The 14,197-nt window shown below is 41.6% G+C and overlaps 1 protein-coding gene across 1 annotated transcript; it reads right to left on the reverse strand.

The window, feature by feature from the left end:
• Positions 1-9,730: 9,730 nt before the first annotated feature.
• LOC121388124 lies at positions 9,731-10,429 on the reverse strand. Its single transcript, XM_041519352.1, has one exon. It carries the CDS (start codon positions 10,427-10,429, stop codon positions 9,731-9,733), a length of 699 nt encoding a protein of 232 aa, XP_041375286.1.
• Between the last annotated feature and the right edge of the window lie 3,768 nt (positions 10,430-14,197).

The raw sequence follows: 14,197 nt of genomic DNA on the forward strand, positions 1-14,197 counted from the left end.
GGTGTCGTGGTTAAACCGTCGGACTTAAGGATGGTAGGTACTGTGTTTGCATCCCCGTACCGGCTCCCACCCAGAGCAAGTTTAACGACTCAGTGGGTACACCGATTCTATCCCAACATAACCACCCACTAAAACACTGTCATTGGCAGACAGTCCACATAGCTGAGGTGTGTGTGCCCACTGCCTACAACAGCGTGGCTGAACCTTAATTGGATATAAGAATGAAACTAGCTACAAATGAAATGTCATGACATAAGTTCAGGCACAGCAGAAGCAAGTAGACATTGTGGTCGAGAGTGGGGGCTGACTGAGATTGAGGGCACAAAGGATTTTTTTAGGGGATGCAATTGTACAAGTAAAATTCATCTCTGCCTTAAGATTTACTACTAATAATATTTTTGATTCAGAATTATTGGGGGGGGGGGCTAGACCCCCCACCCCCCACCCCCACCCCCTGCTTAGCCGTGCCTGGTACTACTATAGGCACAGCGTTAGCGCCAGTGGCAAACGAACGTAATTATTTAATTTCGTCACTCTGGTATAATGTTTTCTCGTTCCAACCAGTGCACCACAACTGGACAAAGGTCGTGGTATGTGCTTTCCTGTATGTGGGAAAGTGCATATAAAAGATCCCTTGATGCATTAGGAAAAATGTAGCGGGTTTCCTCTGATAGTGGGACAGCTTAGCTGATCAATTGTGCACTTTCCCGTAAAAGCATGGAAGTTGGCATATGCTTAGAGTAACCCAAAACAAGGAATTTTAGTCCAGGGGCCACCGGAAATTGCACCCCCATATGGCTGCCATCTTGAAATTCAAGATGGCCACCATTGTGGAACTGTTTTGTTTAATATATCCTTAGGTCTCACTACACAGATGTCATCTGCCATTGAAACCCATGTTAAATTGCCCAACTTCAAACGAAGATTGCCAATCAAACGGGTTCTCGTTGGCACTAACAACATACACCATTGCGAACATACATTATATAAGCATTTATTTTCACTCCAAAATTGAGAACATTTCCGTCTCAGTTTTTTGCTATATGACCGCATCTGGCTGTAGTACCGGTCCGAAAAGGTACTCACTCCGGCTGTCTCTTGCCCTATACACTCACGTCCCAAAAGGTCGATGCACACTATTACAAAATAACATGGACAAAATACAGCCAGAAGGTTTACCATTAAACATACATATTGTTTTAATTCTTCACCATTCCCCTAGAAGTGAATATGTGAACCATAACATGTGTCACAATTAGGAACTATAGTGGACCATGATCAATGAACTCTAACCCGAAAGTGATCTGTGTAGTCAGACCTTAAAGTCTAGTAACAGATTTTGTCAAACTTAGTCATTCCATCCCGAGTCAGGCCACCGATCTTATCGGAGGTCGGACTCGGGATGGGCGTGTTCGAAACCCTAGTGGTATATGGGCACGTTAAACTAGTTATCATCATCATCATCATCATCAAACTTAGTTTGAAGTCATTTTGATCATTTGGGTCATTTACACCATGAAAAGCTATACTAGACCAATGTAACTTATGAACTCTAAACAATACACCAAAAGATAGATGCACCATACCATCCAATAAAACTTCATATCACATTGTTACTCCTTGGTCATCCACACAACAGATGGCCATCAAACAAACAGCCACTATATGGTAATGTATGAACTTGTTGGTAGTTCTGATAGAGAGAACATACAAAGAAGCTAATTATCTAGTTAGTTCATTAAAAATATTAGTTTTCATCAACTGTTGCTATGGCCAACAATTGTTTCATAGTGAAGTGTTGAAATCCTGTTTTTGTCTGTATATTTCAGCATGAAGATCCACACATTATTAATGGCAGATACAAATTCTACTTTTATAGTAGAATACTATGTTATATATTCACAATACCATCAAAACTGTTTGTCACTATGACTATATTCGAAAAAAATCATTATGCACAAAATCACAGAAATTAGGGTGAATTTGGATATTGACCTTATGACATTCAATTTTGACCTTTTACAATGAGAAACTCAGTGTTAGACACTCAGATCAATTTATATATTACATGTAAGAACACTAGAATATACATTTTCACACACACACACACACACACACACACCTAAAAAAATTAAATAAAATAAAAATAAAAATAACAAAAATAAATAAAATTGACATGTTTGCAATATTTACCCAAATAGCTTGGCTCAAATCCACATCGATGAAATTACCTTTTATAAGGATGCTACACTAGTACATTTTCATTTTGGCTTGCTAAACGTATATTTTTAGGGATAAACAGTAATTTTATGTTTTACATTATGGTCTCACTACACAGATGTCATCTGCCATTGAAACCCATGTTAAATTGCCCAACTTCAAACGAAGATTGCCAATAGAACGGGTTCTCGTTGGCACTAACAACATACACCATTGCGAACATACATTATATAAGCATTTATTTTCACTCCAAAATTGAGAACATTTCCGTCTCAGTTTTTTGCTATATGACCGCATCTGGCTGTAGTACCGGTCCGAACAGGTGGTTCATTAACCGATTCACTCTGGTTGTCTCTTGCGCTATACACCCATGTCACAAAACGTCAGTGCACAAATATTACAAAATAACATGGACAAAATACAGCCAGAAGGCTTACCATTAAACATACATATTGTTTTACTTCTTCACCATTTCCTAGAAGTGAATATGTGAACCATAACATGTGTCACAATTAGGAACTATAGTGGACCGTGATCAATGAATTCTCACCCGGAAGTGATCTGTGTAGTGAGACCTTAACTAGTACAGATATCGAGACAGTTCAAACGCCTATATCTACATTTTTGGGGTCGAGGAATTCAATGCTGACAGAAAATATTTGAAAATTGTGGCTCCCATCTTAAAATCCAAGATGGCCGCCATCCACAAGCTATTTTGCTCAATGTCTCATTTAGTAGTAAAGATATCAATAGTTTTAACGCCTCGACCGATAGTTTAAGGGTCTAAGAATTATATAGTGACATTGAATATGTGCCTGCCATCTTGAAATCCAAGATGGCTACCATCCAAAAGCTATTAACAATCATATCATCAGTTAACAGGTCTACACACAATACGTGAAGGAATGAACCATCAACAAAACATCATGAGCATTTGACTAAAACAGCACAGTTATTGTTACTTAACCTTTCTAGTCTATGTTTCATTCCTCATCACAAGAACAAATTAACATGCATAGAAGTGCAGATTTCTTACACCTGCAATGAAAAGTGCATTCTTTTGTGCATCCACACCGGATAGGTCCATTTCAGATCTTTGCAGCTTCCGGTAGTGTTGTCCAAATCAGTTTAAACCCACCGTCATATGGGTTTTTTCCCAACCTGACTCACTTGAACATAGGAGTTTAGGTTACGAGTCATAATTATCACATGTTTGACATCCAATACCCGAAGAGAGGAAACCCGCTACATTTTTTCATTCGTAGCAAGGGATCGTTTATATGCACCATCCTACCAACACAAAAGCACATACCACGGCCTTTGATATACCAGAGGTGGTGCACTGGCTGGAATGAGAAATAACCCAATAGGCGCACCGACGGGAATCGATCCTCGGACCGACCGCGCATCAAGCGAGCGCTTCACTGGGCTACGTATCCCCCTCCCCCCTTTTTTCTAAAGATAGTCTAGATCTTTCTTTAGTATCGATCTGACCGGGGATGACAAAGAATTGGAAAACAGATATGTTTCTCTGAGGCCTACAATTCTCAACCGCGGGATGGAAAACAACACAGGAAGGAAGGAAAGAAAATTAATGTTTTATTTAACGACGCACTTAACACTGGTAGCAATTCAAAAGATCTAAAAGATGGTTAAGGCCCACACAGATATTGAGAGAGGAAACCCGCTGTCGCCACGTCATGGGCTACTCTTTTTCGATTAGCAGCAAGGGATCCTTTATATGCACCATCCCACATGAAAACATTTTTATCCAGATTCGGGCATTTTTGTTTAATTCGGGCTAAAACCAGTCTGCCCCCTTCCCCACCCCTTACAAAAATGGGAGCCCGTACGCCTATGGTTGGGCCATTAATTAGGTCAATAGTCTGTGACTGAATACCTTCAAATGGCCTGAGTGAATTTGTCACTACAAAGTGTTTGAATATTAAAGTCAGTTTACAAATTGACTGACTTACAGTTTAGACATTGAATGTAATATATTATAGGAATGGACGCACAATTCTTCTAGGTAGGGAGTGCGAAACAAAATGGCACATGCAGTGTTCGTAAGTCGGCCTAGTCAATTGAAATTTGGAATTTATATTGTTTGTATGTTTTATTATTTTTAACGATAAATGTATTAAACTGTTTAATTTTTTTCATTAATGGGTTTATTTTATATCATTGTCATGTTAACAAGTTGTTGCTGTATAACATACATTATTGATCGAATACGATCATTAATGACGTGATCAAGTAGCATAAACATTTGTTCTTTGCATTTGACATTCCCGTTCAAATTATCCACATAGACTTTTTGGACCCTATCAATAGTTGGTGTTTTGATTAAAAAAAAACATAAATAGAATGCCTTTTCGAAGCAACCTTTTACATAAGATTAATTTCCCAATCAATGATTCAATCTATACTGTTTTAGAAATCTTCATTTTTATTGACTTACAAACAGACATGACAGCATAATTATTAACTTACAAGAATAATGATCAATATATATGCAATTAACTCGAGGGAATCCTATCAGCAAGAGCTCTGGACTGGTGCTTATAAAACATGATATAGAGTCTAATAGAGTCTGAGACGCTGATGTCATGACAACGCCATACAAATTGTATGCGTGTGGCGTCATTAGGGATTGATTCTGGACTCTAAAAGGTTTATAAGAACGGGCCAAGAAGTATATGTAATGTTTATGACATTTCTTAACATGGATCGAGGTAGGCAACACCTACGTTTTCTCGCTGTGTGTGTGATCTGTCTGTGCTTTCTGCTAGCTAACCAGAATATCATCACTGATTCAAAAGAAGACATTTTGTTAAAGTGTGTGTTCCGCTGCTTGGAATCACCACGATGCGGGTGGATAACACAGAATCAAAACACAAAACAATGTTTCGTCCATGACTCTATCGACTGTAATATTTCAAAAAGCGTCGTGCCCAGTAACAGCTTGGTAACATACAAAAGATTACCCTCGGAGTTACTTCTTAAGAAAACCTATAGAGGCTCGGCATTTCAAATGGTGGATGCAGCAGACACGACGTGTACGACGACGGTGACGTCGTGTGACGTCCCAGCATCTGTTGCCAATGCTACTGTTGAGTACGAGACGCAGATTCCGGGATCAACAGCGAGGTACGTCTGTCACGACGGCTTCTCGTTTTGTGGACCCGTCCAGAAAGAAATCACGTGTTTGGTGAACGGATCGTGGGAGGAACTCGGTACCGGTTGTTTTCAGGACACGTGGCTGACGCGGCCGACGTCAAACCAACAGCTACTATGCCCAGTTAGAGTCGGTTCCCTTATAGAAATAACTGGCGTGCCTACCACGAACTTCAGGTTCGGTTTCCCTTTAATGGCTGCACCCGAGACAATTGTGTTTTATTTCGAAGTTCGTTTTTACGAAAATCAGGTTATATTTAACACTAAGATTGGAGATGTATGGGAGGTGGAAGAAACCGCTGGCTCATTTCCTTTCCAAGTTGGGAAGCAGTTCAACGTTACAATTGCTGTCGGCGCGTTGCAATACGACATCATGGTGGATGGCCAACACTTTATGTCTTTCAAACATCGCTATCCTGTGGAAGATATTATTGGTTTCACGTTCTGGCAAGATATTAAGCTGCAGAGAATCAAATTCAACTTTTAACGAATTATGATAACTGAAGCCTCATTTTTAACAGTTATACCAAACATTCCGTTTAACACTGTGAAACTTGCTCCTGTATTCCAAGTTAAGTACAGTGATGACAAAGTATGAATAACCTATTCCTGAAGATAAAAATATTAAACACTAATTCAGGTTTACTCTTAATTTAGGGGGCCCAGATTTAGCTCAGTCGTTTGAGAGCTGGATTGAGGTGCTTGCGGCGCAGGATCGAACCACCTCGGTGGATCCATTTAGCTGATTGATTTTTTCTCGTTCCAACCAGTCCACAACAACTGGCAACAACTGTTGTCCTGTCTATGGGAAAGTGCATTTAAAAGATCCCTTGCTGCATTAGAAAAAAATGTAGCGGGTTTCCTCTGATGACTACGAATCAAAATGTTTGACATCCAATAGCCGATGATTAATTAATCGATGTGTTCCAGTGGTGTCGTTAAACAATACAAATGTCTTCTTCTTTTTGTTCTTCTTCTTCTTCTTCTTCTTCTTAATTTAGGGATGGAAATGTATATACTGTAATGATTCATATCCAAGAGCCATTTGTTTGAATGTTGGATGTATTGTACTGCCTTTTGTCCGCGTCTCCCCCCCCCCCCCCCCCCCCCCCCCCCGAGCGATATGCTGACATAGCCCGTGTTCTGTTACCCTGTTAAGTAAGCGCCTTGATGTCTGTTAAACGTCGGCTTAATTTTTGGAATGCGAGGAAAAGGGTCTTTAATATTTATTTGAAATAATTCAGTGGTTTAATCCATCAGTTACTGTATTTAAAAACCATGAGATCAAAGCAACACATTCTAACAGTAATTGCGCAAACAACATACAATCGGATGACGGAGTTCCAAGGTTGAGTTCGACAGGTCTTCATTATGTAGCAAACTGCATTTTAATTGAATATTTTGTTCGACTTTTCCAAAAGTACTTCACCAATTCCAACCAAATTTTATGGGAAGCTTTCTTGGCACCCGAAGGAACACGATTTGGTCATTCTGAACTCTTTAGGGGTCTTAGGGACGCGGCCCAAAGAGGGAACATGAAGCCAATTTTAAAGTCAAGTGTTGCAGAAATGCTGTAAAGAATAGTCCTCATATATGTAAATGGATACAAAATTTGTTTATCTAATTTGTTAATGTCATTAATGACGGGTGCCCCATTTGTACCCCGGGGAGAAAAATGCATTTAGACTGTAACTTCTTCAGATTTGCTGGACCATTTCAATCTAAATTTGGTGGGAAGCTTCTTTAACCCATGGAGGGGCGGGACGTAGCCCAGTGGTAAAGCGTTCGCTTGATGCGCGGTAGGTCTAGGATCCATCACCGTCGGTGGACCCATTGGGCTATTTCTCATTCCAGCCAGTGTTCCACAACTGGTGTAACAAAGGTCGTGATATGTACTATCCTATCTGTGGGATGGTGCATATAAAAGATCCGTTGCTGCTAATCGAAAAGAGTAGCCCATGAAGTGGCGACAGCCGGTTTCTTCTCTCAATATCTGTGTGGTCCTTAACCATATGCCTGACGCCATATAACCTTAAATAAAATATGTCGAGTGCGTCGTTAAATAAAACATTTCCTTCTTTCCTTCTTTCACCCATGGAGAAACAACATTTGTAATGTTTGTCCGTATGACCCACCAAGAGCCTGATGTAGCACCTCTAGCGTCAATTATTGTGATCGTTTCTCTCTTCGTCTGGTTTCTCCTCTAGTGTGGTTGTAATTGATCGCGTTGTGAGTATTGGTTATAACTTCCTTGATCCAATATATATAACAAAAATTGATTCGGTTATTACACGATTTATTACAATATTGCTGATTCTCTACAGTCTGCTCGGCTTCATAGCGGGATCTTCACCTAGATGCGTTGAGTCAAAAAAGTTTATGTTTAACGACACCACTAGAGCATACTGATTTATTAATCACAGGCTATTGGGTGTCAAACATTTTGTAATTTTAATTCGTAGTCTGCAAAGGAAACCCGCTAAATATTTCCATTAGCAGCAAGGGATCTTTTATATGTACTTTAACACAGACAGGAGCACATCACAGCCTTTGATATACCAGTCGTAGGGCACTAGTTTGGACGATACCTAGAAGAAAGGACCAGCCCCATTTTGCTTTTTGATGTATTATTTATTTATTTATTTATTTATTTATTATAAAGGTGAAAAGTGTACACACATAACATTTCATCTAGACTCGTGGGGATGAAATAAAAATAAAACTTTTTTTTAAAGCCTATAATATAAAATAAATAAATATATAATAATAATGTGTTCACCCACAAACTGGTTCTTTAATGTCATTTCTTTTGTATTTGCCCTTTGACTTGTAAAGTATTGGGTTATACACCAAAGCAGTTCAAATGGCCAAGAACATTGCTCGGAATTCGCGCTCCAAATCAGTCGACGAGCGATTCCAGCGGACGTTTTCCGTTCAGAGAATTTCCAGCGGGATTTTGGTATGAACGGTTAAATACAATGACGTAGATCTATAGCGAGTAGCTTAGCGGCGTCCATATTTCGGTTTCGGTGTGAACGGGCCATTAATAATGATGAAAAACACTATCCGAATTGCACGTACGAATATTGCACGTACGAATATAGTCTACGTATGTTGTGTTCCAGAAAGAGTAGACATATCCACTGAAATCGGTACCTTAGAGTGTGCACTTTCTAATAATACAAATAAAATTCATGGAGGAGGATCTATTTGAACGTGCGGTTGACATAGCAGTTTTCGTTCATGGCCACATAATCAGGCGAGTGCAGGGGGACGTGGGAGGGGGTCGTGAGAGGGGGACGTGGGAGGGGGTTGTGGGAGGGGTCGTGGGAGTGGGACGTGGGAGGGGGTCGTGGGAGGGGGACGTGGGAGAGGGTCGTAGGTCTAGACTGGGGCTGTGGCGAGCGAGGTTTTCAGGGTGTCGGGTTATGCTCTCCCAGAAAATACACTTAAAACACAAAAAAAGAAAATTATTAACTTGGAGCAGGGGGGGGGATTCGTTTCCCCCAAACCCATCCCACTCCCGCCCCACCCCCCTGCAAAGGCATCTGATAATAAAAATGTACGGAACATCTATGGATATGTATGAAATTGAACAGTATTTGTTACTGAAATTGAACACAGAATTTCTTTCCATCTGCATTTGATGATAAACAGAACCCTAATTGCATATAGCCTATGAATACATCGTAATATATACATGTAGCCATATGCATGTATGGATAACGTAAATAGAAGGTATTTTATAGAGTGAAAAAAAAGCTGGGTTAATAGAATACCAAACGTTGTAAATTTATGAATTTTGACGCAAGCCGTATGGATAAATTGTATACAGATGCGGATCAAGGGGCGTGTCACAGCAGTGTGTGGTTGAAGGATCCGTGGGCCTGTAGCACAAATAACAGCGGGGCCTCCTTCCCAGGTTATATATTTTGCAACCCTCTCGGGGAGAGGGGAAACATGACCTGGGTAAAATAAATGTACACATCACCGCGGGGGCCCCTAAAGTGCGGGAAGCACGTTGTACATGTGCTACTAAAATAACCCGCCTCTTTGTCACAGGTCTCCCGTGACCTCTTCTTTTGGAGAAAGTCATAAGCCTGTTGTGAACCCTAAATGTTTTTCATCCATGGTGCACAGTAGCTACATAATATTATATTGCATTAAAACAAATGTACGTTATTCAAAAATCGACAAATTGATTAAACACTTAAAATTATGCTGCTTCTTCTTCTTCTGCGTCCCCAAGGCCATGCTCAGACTTCCAGTCCTGTTCTCACCAGGAAGTCCGCTGTCCGTCGAAGGGACGACGTCGGTCCCCAAAGTTTCTCTTTTAGGTCCACCGGATACGCCAGGTTTCTTGTCTCAGGATGCTATATGATGGACAGGACTGAAGAATGTGTTCAGGCGTTTGGGCATCTGTACCACAGGGACATTCATCAGTGTGGGCAAGTCTGAGTCTATAGAGGTGGGAGAGCAGGCGACAGTGGCCAGTCCTCATTCTAAAGATGGTTACTTGCTGTGTTCTGTCCATTGACTCAAGGTTGTCCTCTTTTTCCACTTCCACTTCCACTTCCACTTCCATCCGTATCTTCCAGCGGTTCATTATGATGGTTTTCACCTCCGAGTATGATGTGGGTTGAGATACCTGCTGAAGTTTGCTTCCTGTTTTTGAGAGCCTGTCTGCTACTGCATTGCCTGGCACGCCACAGTGGGATGGTATCCATTGAAGGATTATGTTTGTTCTTTTTGACATATCTTGAAGTTCCCTCCTGATATTCGACAGGATATGTTCGCCACAATGTGTCTGGAGGCTCTGTAGTAGAGATCTGCAGTCTGTACGGAAAACAGTGTTGGGAGACAGTTTGTCTTGTAAGTTTAGTACTTTAGCTGCTTCAAGTAGTGCCCATGCCTCAGCTCTGAAGTTGGTGGAGAGATATCCAGTTGCGATGGACTTCGATGTGAAGCTTCCATCAACATATCTGATAAAGACACCCTCCTCCATTTTTGACAGCATTTTCAGCAGAGCCATCTGTATAGACTTTGGTCCAGGAATCTCTGTGGTAATCCCTGTCCAACACCTCGAGGGTAAGGGCTTTGAGTTCTGCCTCTGTGTGTTCCTCCTTGTTACCAACTCCTGGCAGGTCTATGATCGTGGTAAAATCTTCAGTTTCCCAGTCTTCCTAGTCCTGGAGTGGTTCGCCCTGTTGGTCCAGTGGTGGCAAGCATTCTGCATGTTGTCTCTGGAGTATTTTGGAGATGTGATTTATGCTCTGTCTCTTAAGTCTGTTCTTGGTAGGATCTCTCAGGCTTGTGTGCAGTGGATGAGATTGCATTCTCTTAAGTTTTTCGCATTGTCGGAGTAGTTTTTCTTTCTTCCTTTCTTCAAGTATATGTAATCTCGTAGTTTTTTTCATTGCAGAGATTGGGATTGTTTTTAACCCACCTGTTATCAAACGGAGGCTGGCATTTTGGATTTTTGCCAATCTTGCTGTGTTGGTTTGTGCTGCTGTAATCCATGCTGTTGAAGCATACTCTAAATGTGGTCGAACAGCACCTGTATAGACTTAGGTGAGGATCTTACGATTTGCCCCCCACTTTGTGCCTGCTAACTTCTTCATGATAGCCATTTTCTTGGTTGCCTTATTTTCCATTGTTTTAACTTGTGGTATCCATGAAAGCCTTCTATCCAGTGTGACACCAAGGTTGGTTGGTGTATCCTGTTGGGGCATGTTTCCACCTAAAGGTTGTATAGTTCTTGTTTTGTTGAAAGGGAAAAACAGGTGGCTTGTGTTTTATTTTTGTTGATAGTGACCATCCACTCTTCTGCCCAGTCAGAGATAGTATTCATGGCATCCTGTATCCTGATGTTTGCCGTGTTGATTTGTTCAGAGGATGTCCATATTGCCAGATCATCTGCATGGATGGCTTTTGAGATGTATATTGAGAGGTGGTCTACAATGTCATCTATGAAGATGATAAAGAGTTGTTGGCGAGATGACCCCTCCCTGCGGGACTCCCTCTCCGAGTTTCACTAGATTGCGTGTGTGTCTTTCTAGTTTTACTCTGGCCGTTCTCTGAAATAGGTAGCTTTTTATCCAGCCATACATTCTTCCACAAATCTTTTTTTTTTTTTTTTTTGAGAAGCTTTAAAAGCAGGCCATCCTTCCATACCTTGTCAAAAGCCTTGGTAAGGTCAACAAATACAGCTAGTTTTCTTATTTGCCTGGAATCCATTTTCGATCTCTTGGGTCAGGTAAGCTATTTGGTCCTCTGTGCTACGATTTTTTCTGAAACCTGATTGTGTCTGGTTGATAAGCCCATTTGTTTCAAGATGGAACCAAAGTCGCTTATTTACCATCCTTTCCATGGTCTTTCCGAGGCAGCTAAGGAGGCAAATGGGTCTGTAGCAGGTTTTAGAGTGTCTGTTTTTTCCCTTCTTTAGGATGGAGATTATTATGGCTTCTTTCCAGGAGTGTGGAAACTCTCCAGTTTTCCAAGACTGGTTGAAGATCATCAATAGCTTCTGTTTGGCTATTTTACCGAGATGTCCAATCATTTCATTTGATATCCCATCTTTACCTGGATATTTTTTGTTCTTTAGCCGTCTGACCGAGTGAGTTCAGAAATTGAGAAGAGATCTGTCATGGTAGGGTTAGTTGTTTGTTCCCTGAGTTCTTGTTTGATGTTTTTCTTACTTTCGCTGTTTTCTCTCTGGTGGGGTCGAGTACGCTATCATGTTTGAAGTTTTCTGCTAGCAAAGTGGCTGCCTTCTTACCGGTGTAGGTCTGGTCATTTTCTTCCAAAATGGTTTGCTTGTGACTTTGACTGGTTGTCCTCATTGAGTGCCTTCGTCAATTTCCAGAGTTTTGTGGTGTCATTTTCCATATTGAGTGAGCTGGTCTTCTCTTGCCAGGCTTTTCGTGTTTCATTTGTTTTTGCATCATCAAATGTGGCTCTTGCTTGGTTGTAGACTCTTGTTGTTTCTGGGGTGGGATTTCGTTCTTGTTGCTCCCGTGCAGATGTCAACTGGTCATGGAGCTTTTGGAGGTTGTTACTCCAGTAGTGTTTGTAGTTTTTCCTCCAGCCTCTTGGTATAACTCTTTTTGCTGCTTGAGAGATGGCTTTTGTAAATCGGTCAACATTGTCATTGATGTCTCTTCTTTCTTGGATGTCTGCTTCTTGGCAGAGCTCGTCTGTGAGCTCTGTGAATATGTGCCAGTTGGCCTTTTTATAGTTCCAGCTTGGTCCATTGTAGTGATTTTTTCTTGGTGCCGGCACATTGAGTGTGTAGACAGCAGGTCGATAATCACTCCCACCTAACTGGTCCATTACCTGTCGATGGCAAACTTTGTGGATGTCATCTGTGGCTATGGCAATGTCTGGCGTGCTTGTTGTCTTGCAGGATGTTAAAAGATAGGTTGGCTTATCATTTGGCTTGTTGATCAGGATGAGATTGTTTTCTATCATCCAGTCTTCTATTTGCTCGCCCCTATTATTGAGTTCAATGTATCTCCCCACTGGGTGAGTGCCCATTGAAATCTCCAATCAGAAGTAGTCCTCTGCCCTTCAGTTGAAGGGTATGTAGACTTAGGTATTTGTCTGGCGGGGGACCGGCCTCGGTGGCGTCGTGGCATGCCATCGGTCTACAGGCTGGTAGGTACTGGGTTCGGATCCCAGTCGAGGCATGGAATTTGTAATCCAGATACCGACTCCAAACCCTGAGTGAGTGCTCCGCAAGGCTCAATGGGTAGGTGTAAACCACTTGCACCGACCAGTGATCCATAACTGGTTCAACAAAGGTCATGGTTTGTGCTATCCTGCCTGTGGGAAGCGCAAATAAAAGATCCCTTGCTGCCTGTCGTAAAAGAGTAGCCTATGTGGCGACAGCGGGTTTCCTCTAAAAATATCTGTGTGGTCCTTAACCATATGTCTGACGCCATATAACCGTAAATAAAATGTGTTGAGTGCGTCGTTAAATAAAACACTTCTTTCTTTCTTTCTCTGTCTGGCGGGCTGTAGCAGTTGGTAACAGTTAGCTCCATTTCTGGCAAGACTACCTTAACTGTTAAGAACTCTGTATCACCTTTTGATCTTGAGACTTCAACCGCTGGAATGTTATTTTTAACCAGGGTAAGAATTCCTCCTTTGTGGCGGTGTTCTCTGTCATGTCGGAATAGCACATACCCCCTGACAAAGAAGCGGTGAGTGTCTGTCAAGTGGGTTTCCTGGATATAGATGATGTCAACCTTTTCCCTTTTCAGGAAGTTTTGCGGTTCAGGCTTCTTGTTGCGGATGCCTTCAGCATTCCATTGTGCAATGATGAGTGGAGCATCTGGTTTTGGACTTTGGTCGACTATAGTCACTTTTGCTCCCATTTCCATCATTTGTAGAGTTTTTCCCACCAGTAGCTGTAGGTGGGCCCCTTCGAGGCTTGGGGCCCGTCACCGTCCCTGTCTGGCGGAGAGCAGGGTGAGCACCATATCTTCTGATATCTGTTTGCATGGTCATAATGGGTAAGTGCGTATGTGCTTGGTTTTCTTCAAGGAGGTCCCCTTACTGTATACTACAGTCAGCACATTCCGTCTTCGAAGGAGTTCTTGACATGTTGCTTGTTGTTAGCTGAACGGGTCTGTCTCCCCGGGTGTTAATTCTGAGTTTTCCTTCTCATAGACAGCTTGTCAACAAAGACTATCGAATGCTGTCTTCCGGGTTTATTTTCAGAGTTTTCCTTCTCCTAGACAGATTGTCTTTCGTGACTTACACCCTCTGTCTAAACGTGCTAGTTTCCCATAACTGG

The sequence above is a fragment of the Gigantopelta aegis genome, chromosome 2, assembly GCF_016097555.1.
Source record: "Gigantopelta aegis isolate Gae_Host chromosome 2, Gae_host_genome, whole genome shotgun sequence".
NCBI lineage: Eukaryota > Metazoa > Mollusca > Gastropoda > Neomphalida > Peltospiridae > Gigantopelta > Gigantopelta aegis.